Source organism: Acanthaster planci, linkage group LG01 (assembly GCF_054643075.1).
Source record: "Acanthaster planci isolate LZ-2023a linkage group LG01, COTS_SCS, whole genome shotgun sequence".
NCBI classification, from domain to species: domain Eukaryota; kingdom Metazoa; phylum Echinodermata; class Asteroidea; order Valvatida; family Acanthasteridae; genus Acanthaster; species Acanthaster planci.
The window spans coordinates 21,474,928-21,492,530 of NC_141777.1; the positions used below are offsets into that span (position 1 = coordinate 21,474,928).

At 42.1% G+C, this 17,603-nt stretch overlaps 1 protein-coding gene across 3 annotated transcripts; it reads right to left on the reverse strand.

The window, feature by feature from the left end:
• Positions 1-297: 297 nt before the first annotated feature.
• Positions 298-17,536, reverse strand: med17 (mediator complex subunit 17). Of its 3 annotated transcripts, XM_087137063.1 has the most exons (15): positions 17,258-17,536; positions 14,955-15,143; positions 14,258-14,402; positions 13,207-13,402; positions 11,004-11,159; positions 10,005-10,132; positions 9,362-9,493; positions 8,325-8,354; positions 6,997-7,029; positions 4,382-4,578; positions 3,911-3,967; positions 3,222-3,359; positions 2,540-2,654; positions 1,886-2,034; positions 298-1,321 (listed from the first exon to the last, which is right to left on the reverse strand). In XM_087137063.1, the coding sequence occupies exons 1-15, from the start codon at positions 17,341-17,343 to the stop codon at positions 1,108-1,110; spliced, it is 1,965 nt and encodes a 654-aa protein (XP_086993189.1). In that variant the 5' UTR covers positions 17,344-17,536; the 3' UTR covers positions 298-1,107. The 3 variants fall into 3 exon arrangements, with proteins under 3 accessions (XP_086993189.1, XP_022101289.1, XP_022101290.1); XM_022245597.2 differs by lacking the exon at positions 8,325-8,354 and having other exon boundaries at positions 17,258-17,534; XM_022245598.2 differs by lacking the exons at positions 6,997-7,029; positions 8,325-8,354 and having other exon boundaries at positions 17,258-17,521.
• Positions 17,537-17,603: the final 67 nt, after the last annotated feature.

Here is a 17,603-nt window from a genome sequence, read left to right on the forward strand (position 1 = left end):
AACATGCTGAGGTGCCTATTTGCTTACGAACAGCAAAAGACCCCCCAAAAGGGGATGAAAATCACCACTTTACTTGTCACTGCCACAGAATTGGCCCCTCTCCACTGTATATCATCAAAGTCTGCTTCTAATGGGTGCTTTGCCCCCATCCCACAAAGTCCCCATCCCCCCAGAAAAATCCTGGTGATATCCATATAAGTAGCCCCACTGCCTGGACGGAATCTTTGCCCATGGATATGATGATGCTGAGTACATGGTGAGTAACAGGTAAAAAATGGACAACATAAACTGTTTACATTTCAGGTTCTGGATCTCCACATTAAGTTTATTTGCAGATAGGTTCTCTACAAATAATACATAATTGTGACTTCGAAAGTGATTTGGAACTAGACAAATGTATAACAAATCAAATATTGACTGCTGAGACGTGGGATATGATGTTTTAACACTCTAAGCGATACAGGGCACCTCGCGTCACCCTGGGTGCTTACAACTAAAACGTCACACCCGTATTGGGGCAGTAAATCATTAAGAGTTGCCTTCAAATGAAAAAAAATCTGGAGGGTCGGTCAGTCAAAGTTAATTTAATTTAAAAGGCTCCAAATTGTGAACCTATATCCTTTCTTCCTATATGAAATTAATGCTGAAAAAGGTAAAAGGTTTACCAGCCCAAATGCCGTGCACTGTTGGCTGCCTGTAACTGGTTCTTGGCGGGTATTCGCCAGGAACAAAATCACTGGCTCAGCAATATTGTTCTGTTCAGCAGAGAACCACGAAGTCAGTCATATTCAAAAAATATCCCGCATCCCGGCAAGGCATGGCTCAAAAGCACACCTGACCAAACCGGACAGCCAGAAGGTGTGATGCCATACATTAGAAGTATCGGCCAGTGTTGAACCAGTTGCCAATAGTTTCTTGCATTAGGGGCACAGCTTGTGGCCTGAACTGACTGAGACCCACAAGGAAAGCTCAGCAGCTTCTACTGAGGATTTGCCCTCAAAGGGCCAGGCAGAGTTAATACCAACAACAGAAGTGTGACTCTTGGATGGAATAAGAATCCATCCTCCCTCCCTGAACACGTGGAGACACCAAATTGGAGCATCGCTGTCAGGAGGCCAGCACTGCCATCAACAGCTCCATCTTGTTGACAAAACTCCTGCCGGGGATCCGCTCCAGGTCCACCTCCCGGTAGTCCGTCATAATGGTCTCCCACTTGGGATCTGTTACCACGTTGCTTTTGTGCTCAGTGTCATGTGGGTTTTTGCACCCCTTCACCAATACCGTGATGCCGTTTAGCGGGTCGCTCCGCACAGCCACCATCCTTTAAGAAACATGGAAAGGAGACAATGTGATCACTGCTGGTATTTTAGATTTCTCTTGAGCAACTTTGGGGTACACCCTTTCAATTTTTGGATGGGTCATTTTGAGTAGATGGTGCCTTTAAGTACATAACAAATTGACATGTTTTGACATATTCTTTGGTTTCAGATAGTAAAAACACTTTCTTTAAAGCTTACTGTGGGTAGCAAGCAAGCAAAGCATTTCAGTTTGAACAACACATCACCTTTAACTACTAGCTCGTCTTGCATTTTGTCCTGCACATTGCAAGTTTTTGGCTTTTTATCCAACCAAACTTTCCATTAAGGAGGTCTTGTTGAATTTGTCACTGTTTTTTGCCTTTGCAGTAACTTTGTAAGCTACATTCTCTCTTGCAGGCATTCTAAAATTAAACATCAAGCAGTCATGAAAGACCAACAGTGAAAGACGTCCCGATGTGAAGGATTGTCACAAGGCTTATCAGAATTTTTCTACAGAAAACTAAACAGGAGCACTGTGTACTCCTTGAAGGACAAGTGCCAAGACCCAAGCCCTATCCTAATCTCACCTCTGGCCATGGTGCGTAGAGACAAGGACGGATGAAGCGTTTCCGAGCTTGGAGGCAGACCCAACGCCAAGTTGGAAGTTATAATGAAGGATGTGCATGCTCATCGATTTTGACAGGGACAACATGCTGGAAATCTGGTGCTGGGATATCTGTGTTGGATCGACAAGAGTTGAGAGTCCAATCTCGTGTGGTGCTAAAACAACATGGCACCAAACTAGTATTTGAAATATCAAATCAAAAAACCAACACAACTCTTGGATACCATTCCGTTTGAATGGCTTGGATCCACCTTGGATCCACAATTAGGAGGTATTCTGGCAAACTGGGATGACTCTTAGCTCAAATGCCATGGTGGATTTATTGAAATTTATGTCTACTGCACGTTTTAAAGAAACAGTACAAACACAGAGGAGTAACAGAGATAAGATGAAGCAAGTTGGCATCTTTTACTATCACAGAGACCAAACTTAACGTTGAAGCCCTTTTCTCAAAATTTCGTTTTGTTAACAAGTTGATTATGTGCTGAAACAGTCAGAACTTGTCGACACTATGCCCTCCTTCAGCTCCCTTCTATCAATGCCAAACCCTCAGAGTGACATCTGCTCAGTTCATACTCACAACACCACACTGTAAAGGGGGCCCATGTGTTTATACCTGACACTGGATCAAGTCCTTCAGCTGTTGCTCCTCGTGATTCGCATGGATGACCCGACCGTCTTTGCACAGCACTCTGATCTGGTCCACTTCCACGGTGAGTTGCAGCAACGTCCTGTGGCGAAAAACAGAGAGAGGGAAAGTGCTGGAATAGGTATCATGTGCCAGGAGTGGGGAAAGGGCAAAGTTCCCATCAGCCAGGAAACAAAGGGGGGCAATTCCAGGCTACTTCCTTTTCCTTGTCCATTTGTTCTAGGGTGGATCGGAGGGTGCGAGTCACCCCTTCACCCCCCATAGGACACCCATGAATTTACAGGTACATGTAGGTGACCCACTGGGATAAGCAGCAGTCCCTTAAACAGGAGCACAGACACGTGTATTACTAAATGGCATTGAAGCTAGGGACAAGTTCGAGAGACATCCATTTGCCATTTGTAAACCACTTGTTGAATATTTTGTGCACAGGCTGCCACGGAACACCAACAAATGGTTGACAAATTTGCCCTTTGTTGTCATAACAGAAAACAAACAAGTGCAAAGGCAATCTTCAAATGTAATCTCATTATCTTGGTAGGTCAAGGAATTGACTGAAGCAACAAAATTTGAGGGATGATGCTCATTTCGGGAAAGCTGGGCACAAAAACAAAATGGCCAACTCTCAGCCACAATTCAGTCCACTTACGTCGCTATCTGTTCGTAGCCACTGGTGGAGATGTGGACCTTGGCCGTGCATACCAGCGGTTGAGAGTGTGCGCTCCAGTGCACCAGGATGATGGGGTCCTGCAGGTCACATGACAGCTGGGTAATCACGTCCGCCACTCTAAAATTGGTTGAAATTTGGCAAAATTAGAGATGCTCACAACTTTCACCTGACCGGGAAGACAACTGGAAACAAGGAATGAAGTTTGCAGCAGCATCATGTACATGCACATAAATGTTGGTCACTTTATGGTTCCAGTTGACTTGATGTGCCAAACAACTTGAAAACGTACTCTTCTTGCCTGCATCTCTCAATGACAGGTTTCAGCATCACGACTCCCTTTCAGTACCATGCAACTAATACCAAAGAGATCTGCCACGCACTACCACACACCCTGCACACAGAGGGATCAGTTCTAGCTCATACGCAAACTTGTACGCGTAATGCCATACAAACCAGTCTGGAGCGTGCACCTTTTGCAATGTCTAAGCACCAGGAAAACAGACCACAGCCCAGGTACTTATAAACAAATGATAGCGCTATGTAATAGTACCTCACCATGTTGACCTTTTGGTCTTTATGACCACAGACGTTATACTTTAATTCTTAATGCCTGCAGAAAGTACATAAATGGTATTTGTTCAATCGTACGTACAATACTTATTACCTACCTCTTCCTCAAAACGATGTGCTTGGCTTGCTTTAAGACTTTCTCCAACAAACACTCCCTGGAAAATCAGAAGAATTTTTAAAAATGCCTTATTTCCAGTATCTCTTTCATAGAAAGGTACCATTTTTCAATACTTCATCAGATTATTTTTAAAAAAAAAAGGAAAACAGAAGGAAGAAAAAGTCCACAGAACTAAACTAAAATAATGGAAATACTTTTTTCCACAAAAGAAAAGCGAAATCCACTTGGAGTCTGTGATCAATTTTGTACTCCGACGACCTTCACAGCTTACATTTTGCTAAAACCTGACTTCTAAAGTTTCAAACTCTTCTAAAGTTTGAGCACTTTCTATTGCTTTGTTGACTCCAACTCCATCTCCCAATAACACTGAGAAGGAAATTCCAACATGGAAGTACTGAATAAGATAAAAGTGCCTGGGACCTAGCGACAGCCACGCCTAATTTATGCCTACCCTTGTTGGCTGTCAGTCAGTTCCTTCCTGCTGATGGCCTGGGGGCCGGCCAGTCGCCGTTTCTTGCTGACCGTCAGCGCTGAGGTGATGGGGCGGGGTGTGGCCCCACCCATGTTGCTCCGGTGGAGCTCCCTGAGCAGCTGATGCAGGGAGTGCTCTAGGGCGTGGCTGTGATTGGGTTGCTTCACTGGTTCAGTCTAGGTCAATCAGGGGGGCAAACGATGGCATGTAATCGAAACTGATACACTGGGCATTCTCTAGTTTTCTCAGCAACCAAAACTCTTGACCAAACCTCTGTGATCAGTTCAGCATGGTATACAGCGTGATCCATATTGCTTTCATTTCTCCACTAATTTTATGAAATTATCCAAGCATGTACATTAAACGAGTCAGACCTTTGTAATTTCTATCATTCGTCTTTAACCAAGCAAGCTCAGTGACCTCCCTCTTAATCTTCAACAATCATCAGGTATTTGCCAGATCGACTGCGGCACATTTCTATTCACAGATTTATCCACTGGTTAGTTTCTGTTAGATCACATCATGGACTTCTCCATGAAAAGTGAATATCTGTGCTCCTTTAATAAAATAAAAAACCATTTACTGTCCATTCTCCCATACAATGAGAAGTCAAAAACCAAGCAGCCTATTCTTTAAACTGCTTACAGATGCTGCTATATATAATAATTTGTGTGCAGAATAGTTTGAGGGGTTAAATATATGCAACTTCATGAAAAAAGATTGTTTTCTCGTAATGCACATGACATTCAATAATTTTGTCAAACTTGGGAGGGAAAAACCTGTTTTTATGGATTATGATGGTATAAATCACACATGTACCAGTAGGCCAATGCCTCAACTCTCAATTGTTTCAGTCCATTTAGTTAGGTTTTCCTTGTTTTCAGCCAATATAATTTTATGATCAATCAATCCGGGAAAAAAATATGTGGCAAACATCCAATTTACAAGTTAAAATTTTTGTTACACTTGAGAGATAATGTCTATTTCTTTATCAAGCATGATATGTCCAACAATAAGAATTTTAAGCAATAACGTGAATATACAGAATATTAACAATAGGTTAGTTTGCTGCAAAATTGGCTATCCCATAAGGACCGGTGATATGATACTTGACCTTTGAACCCACACACACTCCATCTTTATAAGCCATGTGCCCAGCATTGCCCCAAAATGATTTAAGTTGGTGTATTCACAATGTGCCCATGGCCATGACTCAATGTTCATGATGAAGTTGACAACACCACGTTATCTCGGGTAGCTGCTGCCAGAAATTGAAAAGCTGTTTGGAATTAAACTTCGCTTTCAATTTTGTTTTTTGTTTTTAAAGGCGAAAATCAAAAGCAAAAATGTCAAACAATCACAGAGTGAATGAGAAGAGATAAGATAAACACTACTGTATTCCAATGTGTTGACTGGATATTCAGGGTTTTTCATTGCTTTGGTGCTCTTTGTAAATCAATGCCCCGGATTCTCCATGTCTACAAACTTTAGGGCAAAAATGGTTTCCCCTTTGGAATTATTTCCTGTTCTAAAAGTATTACAGTTGGTTATTTAACCAAACTTAAGCTTCATTTCAAATAGTAATTACTGTTCGAGCTTTGAGCAACTGTTCAAAAGCCACAATATTGCAGAAGAATATATGTACTCCAAAGTAGATAGCATGTAAGCGTGAGTTATGGGTTGTAACATGCTTTAACTGCATAAATCATGGTGTGGTGGATTTGATGAAAGTCATGAACCTGGAATCCAACAGAAAATGGCCAGCAAAAACAGCGCTTGTAGCGGCAATTTACCATCAAAAAGTTTGAGGTCAACTGACAGGCATGAAACTTGGATTTTGACCAAAAATCGAGGATATTCCCATCTTTAATAGACTTTGTACGATGTTTTTCAATTTTCAATGGCATGAGCGTGAAGTGAAAAATGAGGAAATTAGCTGGCCCGAGGAAAAGTTGCATGCTTGAAGTTATCACGATTGGTGATTGGCAAGTCCATGATTTTGCAAAACTTTGTAGTATGTAATGACATTTTTTCCTCAAAGATGTTTGTGGATTTCAGTGATTTTCACTCGACTGCTGGGCATCCACGCAGATGGGGGATACCCACACTTGTCTTTGAAATGATCGTGAGCTTTTAAAGAAAACATGGTGATACGTATTGGTCAAAAGGGAGACTTTCTAGTGGGGAAATGCTCCTCTTTGTTTTGTTTCACTTGGTTTTTTAAGGAAGCAGGATTTCCTGAATCAAGCTTAAGATGTGATGTCAGTATTGAAGCGCAACAATTAACAATTAATGTGGATTCTGGAAACACCTGCCTGAAATGATGACAGAGTCCTTTAAGCACAAACTGCACTGCACTGCATTCACAGCCTTTAGTGGTCTTTGGAAATGGCTAGGCTTCACCCCAAAAGCACCTCATATTAATCCTTGAACACACAGAGACACTGCCTTGGGGGCTGTGAGGGGTTGGAGTTTTTGGGGGAGGAGGGGAATCGGTGGTCAGAATGGGACGATCTCCAGCCCCTTTTAAGTTTAGCTTTCAAAATCCACAGTGGCCCTGATGTAAACAATGGTGGTGTAGTGGACCAACTCACCAAAGAAGGCTCATAACAAAAACCATGCGACAACTGGAAAACAAAAAATCAGACAATCATTTCTAAACTCTACAAAGACAAGGTTTGTCAGACTTTCTCAACAAATTTCATGAAGTCGTAGTGGTATGACCATATTCATGTGAGTGGTGACACATGTTTTTTGTGTCATAGACACTCATAATGGAGGAGGTTACTCGGTACATGTATGTTTAATGATGACAGTGACATGTACTTGGGTTGATATTAATTAAAATTTGAAAAAGGAAAATGTAGATGCACGGATTTGAGTTAATGTATGTACGTAGTATGTTTATAGTTCCCCAGTGTGTACAGGGCAATATGGAAACCAAGCACGCCACAGAGGTAAAATGGATACCTGTATATGGACCTGAGTACCCATGGTGGAAACCCACCCCTGAAGAATTCAACCTTGAAGAGGACACAGGAAATCTGATTTAGCCAAAACAAAACCCTTTTGGATCATCTTTTTTCTTCATCCGGAAAGTTGCCGAGCAATGTTGGTGGTTGATCTCATAAATCAGGCTTCAAAATACCTTTTGGAGCGGTGGACTTAGGAACATGAAATTCAAAAACAGTTCCTGACACTTGGGTATCCGGTTGTGATACATAGGCCCCGATACTTGCTCCATGAACTCCAAGTGTGAATAAGAGAGGGTGTGGTTCTTACATGGAAATGGCACCCTACTGAGGACACACACTGCCTCTTTGCACAGGTTCCTTCCTGCCCCCTCCTCCCCTGGAGCGGGTGCAGCCAATTTGTTGTTGGAATGGAAATTATGTACTCTCTCTTGTGGGCACTGGGTGACTGTTGAAATATTTGGCTCACGTTCCATACAATGGGACGAGTTAACAAAATGAGGGCACTTTACGATAACAGCATTCCTAATTTACATAAAATTGGTGTCAACGTGATTGTAAGACACTACTGGAAAACCTTCTGAAGGCTTGGTATAAAAAAGCGCACCGTAACATTATCAAAGAAATGTTATGCCCAGCTGCGGCTAACCCCCCCCTCCTCCGATCCCCCCATCTTTTTGAGTTTAAAATGCCAGTAAGGGGGCACCTGTTCAAAGAGAAGATTCTGTGGGCATACACTAAAACCATCTGTCCGGTTTCAGTTCATTCTACGTCAGTGGTGTAGTGAGTTCGTACAGTTTATGACTTGGCCTATACACACAACAGCCATAAATGGTAAGAGATGTTACTGACTTCTTAGTTTCTTTTGAAGGCAGAGAGATGTATCTGAATATAAATGAGCATGAAAATGTCTCTGAAGCCGCTCAGTTGGGCTATTTTCTTCCACTCACCCCGAGTCGAAAATCAAAATTGGAGCTTGACTGAAAAATAAAAATCAAACAATGTCTGATGAAAAGAAATCATTTTGGAGAACATGAGTACAATATGTTGGCATGTCTTGAAACGGAAAAACTCATAAAAATGTCAGTATGGCCTGCGCATATGATATGCCACACTAGAGAAACTGCTGGGGGAATTCCTGTATGCAGCATTTATACATGTTACCAGAATGAGCCCCAAGCTGGACCAAGAGAGGGAGCTATTTTCCTAGTAACGGAGGTTTTTTTGGTTGGAACTGCCCTTTGATGGTTTAAAAACGACTAAGAAATGCACATGTTCCAGTCACGTTGTTACCAGCAAAATGAGCACACCTGACCAACATGGCTCTTTTCAACTGATGAGGGGGTACTTCTGCTCATAAGGGCCTGCCTCCTTCTGTCAGACAAGACTTAGGTGTCATGTTGGACTACTCAGTAAAGCAACACAAACTGAGTACGGCCAAAACCATTCGTGAACTTTAACCTGTGCAAATACTGTTAGCACATAACGGCCGAGTCAACCCTAATAAGTCCCAAGCTGGACCAAGAGAGGGCGCAATTTTCCTTCAGTTGGAACTGCACTCTGCTGGTTCACAAATGACTATAAAATACTAGTGTTACGGTCGTGTCACAACAAATTGAACACTTCCCACCAACATGGCTCTTTTTAACTGATGAGAGGGATGCTTCCGCAGATTGCACTCAAGCTTTGGTATGAGGAAGAACATTGCTGAAAATGCAAGCTTTGCTCCATGTCTGGCTTCAGCTGATGTTAGGTGACTCTCCAGGCTCTGATTCAATATGACTTAATGTTTCGCTGCTGGAACTTGATGGAGTCCTTCGTTTGGTCCAATTATCAAAAGAACTGCCAACAGCTCCTGGGCCCAAGATGAAGCCAGGCAAAAATGAAGTTGAAGTTTGAGGAAGACCAATTGAATTTCCATTTCTGGGACTGTACCCCAGAAGAGAGCCTAAAAATAATTTGTTTTTTTTTTTCTGAAAGTGCTCACCTGTGAATCAGTGCTGGTGTTGTGACACAATGTCAGGCAAAGTTGGACACCAGGGAACAGAGTGCAGAAGATCTGATTGCCAACCACAATGTGGGGCACCGGTGATTTCAGCTGTACTGCCTCTCGTGCAATCTAAAAAAAAAAAGAATGTCCAGGAAAGTGGACCATGATATTATGATGTCATATTTAAATATCTTATGTGCAAACTCAAATCAGAAATTCAAGTATATAAAAGGAAGTCTTGTCCAATGAAAATGGATGAAAATTATTGAAAAAAGAAGATCATAACACGGTGAGTGCACAGACTCTCAGTTTCAATTGATCATTCTATAAAGCTCACTCAGGGCTCCCACTGAAATCTTAAAACCAAATTCCACAACTTTCCAGGACTTCCCAGAACAAAAATATGACAATTTCCATGACATTTAATGCCACAGTGACTGAATGTCACAATGCATGTCACCATCAGGGGGCTACACTCCCACTCTTTCCTGTGACTGGTTATCACACCATCTGTCATCCCTGTGATAAACTGTCACATTTATACCCACTTCTGTCATGACTACTTATCTCATTACCTGCTGTCAGCAGTCACTGCAATAATCAGTTGCCAAGGCAAGACAGAGCCATACCCGTTCCTTACCTGAGCAAAGACCTCCTTGCAGAACAGCACAGTCTGTGCTGCCTCTAGCCTCTCCTGCCAGTGAGCATCAGGTGAGACACGGCTCCTACTGGGTTGTGGCAAGAAGGCTGTGGCAATATCAGCTTCCCCTGGGAAAAAAAGAGAAGATTAAGAGAGCAGAGCCAGGGAGTTATCAAGATGTCAGCTTCAATGCTGTGGATTCGAATGGGAGGGGCCTGTTGTCCTATAAAGGACTGAAAAAGGTAAAGCTCAGCAGCTATTGGTTCCTTGGACTCAATTCTCCTTCAGCAGAGAACGTGCCATCCGCTTCCTATGCAGAGAAGTTTTACAGAGTTAGGGGTTAGTCATGCACAAACTGTCCACACGTGTACTTTATAGAGAAATAATGCAATGGGAGACTTTGAGACTATGGTGGCAGCAGATATACCAGTCCTTTTCCAAGGTATTGCACGTGCTCAGAACTATGCACGTGCTCAGAACTATACACGCATGCTCAGAACAATGCGGGCATGCTCAGAACAATGTGGGCATGCTCAGAACAATGTGGGCATGCTCGGAACAATGCGGGCATGCTCAGGACTGGATAAAAGGACTGGTATGATTGTCACTATCAAGCATCTCAAAGTATCCCACTGAGATGTAGTCACATTTATCACAGGTCCTTTCAAAAGCCCACTCACAGGATCAGTCACAGGTAACAGGATTTTCTACCATTCAAAGCAATGTAAAAAAAACTGAGGCTGGAAGGAAAAACAGTCTGTTACCTCTCAGCAATATGTGAAGTTGTATTACTATTGCCAAAGGGACTGCAGGGAACAAGACAAATATGGCAGCATCGAGATAAAGGTGTATAGTCACAGTCCATTTGAATAGCTTGTGACTTGGCTTGAGGCTGGACAATCTGTGATGGACGTACTGGTATATTTGACTGTCTGAGGGACTTGTGATGGACAAGACTACAGCCCTGGTGTCCAATGACCAAAATATCAACTGACTGACCTTCTTGTATGAGTACTTGGATGTGACTGGTGCCTTCTATATCTGACGGGATGGTTACTTTCAGTGGAGTCTGATTCTTCTTTTCGGCCGCTTCGGAGTCCATGTCGGTTGTCTTGGTCACCTCAAAGGTTCCACTGTGCCAAAAGCGTGATCCAGCTGGAATAAATTTGCATTCATAATTATGATAAATTAGAATAAACCTATTGGTAGGTGGCGCCCTTTCGGCTGCTGTGTTGAGGTTTGTTTCCGCTCCGTTTGGTTTAAATTTTGCTTCTTTTTAATTGCCATTTTAAATCTTCTCTTAAAATACATTTATTTAAAATTAGTTATAGGTGCTAATGAATTTAATCAACTATGATTTTTTGTGTATCATTGTATTTAATGTATTTTTTAGTTTCAACTTTAACTGTTTGTATTTGACTAATTAATTTTAATTTTTAACATATTGTACAGCGCTATGAGATAATTTTTTATGGAGGGTGCTTTATAAATATTCCGCATTATTATTCTTCATCACAACAGCTGGCACGTACAACATTAACCCCAACTCTTTAAGGTGGGTACACGATAAAATTAGTTGAAATTGGAGGATTTAGCCCTATTATTAAGGTAACAGCCCTGGTTTGTGTAAGGTTTGAGCATAGAGGAAGGACACAGAAGGAGTTGCAACTCTGGCACTTCAAAGTGTTCAATGATCGTCGCCGCTGAGTCAGACGAGTAATAGATAATATTCCAAAAATGCCCGATTACTGCCTGCATCTTTGCCAGACAAGCGGGGCCAGTACTATCCTAGCAACAGTTGTAGTGTTATGCTTGCTATTAAATACATATTATTGCTGTGACTAGGAAATAGAGAGAGAAAAACACCCTGATATTAGACCTACTTTTGTTGTTCCATTATCCATGCAAAGTTTGTAATTTTATTCTCCTCCGTCCAATACATCAGTGTTCAAAGACTTGGTACGAATTTGGCTAAGACTGGCCAACAAAATGTTTACTACTACTGGAAAGCTAAGTTCATAAGGAAAAAATGCGCTAGTTCATCACAGGGAGTGATCATGAAATCTACATGTATCTATGCTTTTGTACAAATGCCATAAGAACAATGATTCAAACAAAACACAAAATCTTCTAAACAACCGGGCTATTTATTCCCAAAAAAACTCCAGAAAAAAGAGTTCATTATTGGGCAATGACTGCACATGTACATTTAGGGCACACGACATAATGCAAGCAACTGCGCAAGCATTAAATTTGGTAATGAGGTCATACCAAGCACCAACAAATGTATGAATATTCAATTTCCCATGCCTGAGTACACTAAGTTTTAGGATTCATTACCAGCGACAAATTGCAGCGGTGACCATAGGGTACAAAGGGATTTCGTGGATGTGAGACAGATGGTGCGTAGCAAGCGCTCGCTGTGTTCTGGCTATGGACATACCGGGCATGCCAGAAAGCGGTAATTGGCCAGATGCTATAGCCCAGGCAATTCAAACTCCTTCTGTGTCCTTCCTGTATGGTTAGAGCAAATCTTCATGTGTCTGGTGTCAACCAAGATTTGAGCATTAATTTTCTGAGAATACGGACCCCTTCACACGCCTATATTTCCCCCCCCCAAAAAAAAGAACCTGTTGAATAACCCAATTGCTACCACACACAGCCTATTGCTTTATCTTTCCAACACTGCAAGTACATGTAATATTAATGGAATAAATATGTGCTTGGCTGGTCTTAGGTCTCAGGAGAATGGATGCGACGAATGCCCGAGCCACAGGCAAGGACATTATCAGCGTTTGTTCTCCTGAGGAAGGTCTTAAACATTAAAGACCAGCCAAGCACATTTATATTCCCATTCATAAATACCTTTTTATTCAGAGATGCAAACGAAGTCAACATATGATGGATTTCCAACGATATTGTTCTAAAATTTTACCTTTATTTTCCCAAACACCCCTGTCCAGTTTATGGTATATTCCTTTTGAAAGTTGTCCAACAGTATCTCCTTTGTCTCATTATTACTTGAATGTGCACAAATCTACGGCATTTTTGTATGGGCACTGGGTGTACCCAGCAGCTGCTGCTACAAATTATCTGCAGCGCGGCCCTTCTGGCAACTGTGGACACCCTGTTTGCAAATGTATGCTAGCTACAACTTAATTGTGATGGACAGAGGGTCTCTGGTATGTGAATGTACATGTACCTGTCCGGAAGCTGAGATCGCCCAGAATATTGGCGCCGACCTTCTTAAGGCGCCAATGCTGTCTCAACCTCAGCAGGTCGGCATGGAAGTCGTTCGGGTGCTGGGGCTTCTGTGGGCTGCTGGTGGTGCCAGCCGGGGGCTGTCGCATCATACGCTTTGCCCCATTCTGGAGGACAGACGCTGCAGCTGCCAGGCTCTGCCACACACAAACAGCAATGCATGCAAGTACATGTAAATATTGAGAGTCATTTCTCAGTGGCACAGGTGGTTGATATGTCCAAAAATAAATTCTCCCTCTAGCCATTTTGCCCTGGGTTCGATTCATGGGATATCTGTGAGTAGAGTTATTTGTTGATTCTCTCCTGGACCAGAAACGTTTTCCTCCAGGTCCTCTGGTTCTCCTTCCTCAACAAACATCAACGTTTTGATCTCTGACTGTGGTCTGTGGTCAGATATGGGTCATTTGGCAGCTGTCTAATAGGTATTTTTACATGTCTTTTGCTTGACCATGCAATGCACCCTTCATAATTCATGAGAATGTTACAGCATTACATGACATCAACTCAAAGATGAAGTGTTCAGTTAGGGACTATGGCCGTGTCCAAAACGGGCCTCCAGAGCTACGGCTATGTCTATGCGTCTCCACGCATTTCCAATGGAGCAAAGACCTAGACCTAGCTCTAGACAAGAGATTCGGATGCAGCCTAAGGCTTCTCAGACAAATGCAATGACTCTTTTAAGGAGAATGGTTCACAAATGACAATGTTAATATATACTTAGCAGCGTCGAAATTTTTATTACAACTCAGGGGCTATATAACCTTTTCCTCTGCCACAGAACTGTAAGAATTTCAAAAACGTTGATTCTCAGCATTAGTTTTTCAGTTGGGAAAGGGAGAGAAACATTTTGCAGGCCAACTCTGAGGTTTGTGCTGCAAATACAGAATAGAGTGAATGAAATAAAATAAGTAACCAACGGAAATTGTTAAGTGACAAAGTCTTTTTTTTCATGTGTGCATTTCATTGTTTTAGTATACTGATATGCCGCTGACCTTCTTCTTGTCAAGGAGTTGAATGATTTGCTTGGACTGGGTTTGCTCTTGAGAGACTGGATCCAGCACCATATACCGAGGATCCTTGGCCCATCGGCTGATGTGCAAGATGTCTGACAAGACACTGATTTCAGTCAGGGCCAACCTGTACGCGGAGGGAGAACGTCATCAATGTGGGAATGAAATTGTGGAAGTTTCACACAAAGAAGTGTCCCATCAAACTGACCTGGGTCACAAACAAATAAGATTGGTTCAGTGCTGAGTGGAAGAATTGTGGAAGATTTGGGATGGTCCTTGGCAAAACTTTGCGAGGGAGTTAGGGTTTTTTTTTTTTCCTAATTAAGAAAATGATTTATCAATCATTTCTGATAATGACACCAAGGATTCTTCAAAAGTGCCTAGGTACGTGTTGCTTGCAAGCCTGAAGAAACCTTTATAGAGGAAATAAGGAGAAGCAGTTACGGTCGTAGAGGTGGGAGGAAACCCCAGAGGAATATTCTGGGTAAAACCCACGGAATCAGGTAGGGACTGAAAACCCAATTCACATGTGGTTCCAAACCAGGATTCAAACCTGGACTGCAGAGGTGGTAACAGTCACAATAGACACCATCTTGGGCCATGCTGCCTTGCACATGCAGTTCTCTGTATTTCCTTTTTGACCTACCACAAACCAACAGATGTGGATGCTTTTTCTAACCTAAGTTTACTGTGGACTGACTCCCAGGGCCACTGAACAGCTTGCACCGTAGCGGATTCCTCCTTGATCTCGGCTTTCTTGGCGTCTTTCTCCTCATCGGCAAGGGTGCTCTCCACCTCTTCACCCTCCGGCTTGGTGAAGTCAATCTTGTGGGCAAGCTTGGCCAGATTCTCTGACATGGACAGAGGCCTGTTTAGAAGAAAAAAAGTCAGACAGATAAACAACAGAATTGACCGATGAGGGATTCAAACTTACAATCTTGGGAGCGCCATCTCTTGACTCAATCAACTAAACCCTTCCAGCCCTATGTATGCTTGGTTTCTCCCATTTGTCAACATCTTTGTTTAAACGTGTTCGCCTACACGTAAATGTAATGGATCATTTTTGAAGATGGGGGGGCATCTTGTTTTCATTGCGCGACCGTGTGACTTTACTGTGTGACTTGTAGCTCATGGAAGCACAATATGTGCGATGACAAATTACAAGAGCTCAAAAATCCTTACCCCCTTGCCTCCGAAAATGGTCCAACTGAAATAAGGAGCACGCTTGGCATTGGCCAGCCCAACACATGCACAATTGATAAACACAAATGGCATGGATGGTGCGATCGTCGTTGTGTGGGAACAAGAGAGTAAAAATCTCAGATTTTCAAAAAATACTCGGTCTCACGTTCTGAAACCCTCTGTTACACCCTTTTCAGGAGCTACAGGTACACATGTACCTCAAGTTTGCTCTAACAGGAAAATTTGATTGAAAAAGTGGAGTTTAAGCTACTGGATCATTCACCTCAGAAGTTTGATTTGAAAAACCCATGCATGTAGCATTCTGACCCCATGTATACTACATTGGCTCAAAGTCATGTTCAGCACAATCTTTGAAAGTGCGCAATTTTAAATTTGTGCAATTTTCCTTGGAGTAGTTTTTATTAGGTTGCATATATTTTAAATCTGCACAGGTAACGTTGAGTGTAATCTTTAAACATCTGCAATTTTGTGCATTGAACTGTGCGATTCATGATGCTTAGTGTTTGGCCAGGCCAAGCGGTGGCACAGGGATTCCCATTCCCTTTGAAGTCTCCAGCTGTCTGGCACCAGTCAAGCTGGGACACTGATGCCTTGAGTAAAGGCTAGAATTTCAGTACAAACTAGTAGTTTTAGGGGTCATTCCAAAATCCTTATTTTCCCTCATTGTTATTTATTTTGTCTGGGATCCTACTTTTATTGCAGATATATTTCTAATTAATACATTTACTGCTCTAAAAATGTCCAAATCAAATGTCAACATGGGAATTAAATAGCTCTCACAAGGATGTTTTCAGTGGGAAGCAAAGTCCGATTTAAATGTCGACAAGGGAATTTGATTGCTCTCACATGGCAGGATTCACCAAAATGCTTGAATGGCAACATTTCTCGCAGCTGGCCTGTGTGACGTACTGTGCCCCTGCCCCCAAAAGTATGTACATGTACATGCAGCACCAGTCACGCGAAAAACAGACCCAACAAAATTGTGCAAAAAACATGAAGGGCCTAGGTCTAGTAGGAGTTGATGTCACTCTCTTACATATGTTTGTTGCCTGTAGCACATGTATCCATGCCATATCTATCGCTGTGCGCAATTTTCATGGCAATATCTGTAGTTGCGCCAAACTTAAAAATTGTACACAAATTTTAAATTTCCGCACTTTCAAAGATAGCGCTCAACAACATAACAGTGGCACGGAGTAAGGCCTAGTACAGTAGTAGTGATATAGACATGAATAAATTAGTGAGGGCGCTGTTTATTTGGAAACTCATTTTTGTAATCTAAATTGGAAATTGTGATTATTTTTTTTTCTTTTTTTGCACGCTGTAGCTCCTCTATTTAATTTCCAATTTCAAAATTTTTGAAATTTGAAGTGGAGCCAGCATTTTATTCATTGAAATTACATGAATAAGGCACAAACAAGAACAAAGATTTTACAAAAATATAACTTTTCATATACATGTATCAGCTTTTCAGTGAAAATGTACAATTTACAAAATAATCACAGTTTGCTCTGTGCATGTACTAACACGACAAAAAACATCTTAAACATCCCCGCTTCGAATCGATTTTTCTTTGCTTTGCAGAGTCCGATGGAATCCAAATTTAGGCCTAGGCCTATATCACAGTAGGCCTATTTCTTATGACATCCCAATAGCAGAATAATAGGACCTACATGTAGGCCTTGTGTGACTTACATGTAAGTTCTCAAAGTAGGCATAGCCATCAAAGCATGCGAAGACTTCACAAAAATAAACATTCTAGCCAAGTTTAATACATACTTAGTGTACGTCTCTTGTCCATCTAGAGACACTTCTTGCACTTGAAATTCCTGAAGCGATTCTATGGAAACGGTTACAGGATCCATCTCGAAGCAGCAGGTGACGGATGGCACGGCCGAAGTCACCGATCGAAATGGCCAATAGCACGGAATTCCCTAATGTTTTCATTAAAAAATAGCTAACGCTGGTATCCGATTTCAGATTTAATGAATAGCCTGGTTTCTACGCTCCCACCACAGCTACAAATTGACTAAAAGAACTGAAGGTCCCAGATTCCCTCTTCGGCGCAATGCTTCGTGCGCAGACACATTGGATAATACGCTGGTAACCGCCGATACAGGCAGAC

Bases quoted from the DNA above. Each gene is read 5' to 3' on its own strand.
- med17 (XM_087137063.1), bottom strand. From the start codon at position 17,343: ATGGATCCTGTAACCGTTTCCATAGAATCGCTTCAGGAATTTCAAGTG. The intron at 3,360-3,910 runs GTAGGTAATAAG...AACCAATTTTAG, and splicing joins CACATCGTTTTGAGGAAGAG to AGTGGCGGACGTGATTACCC. The intron at 2,655-3,221 runs GTAAGTGGACTG...TTTTCGCCACAG, and splicing joins GGCTACGAACAGATAGCGAC to GACGTTGCTGCAACTCACCG.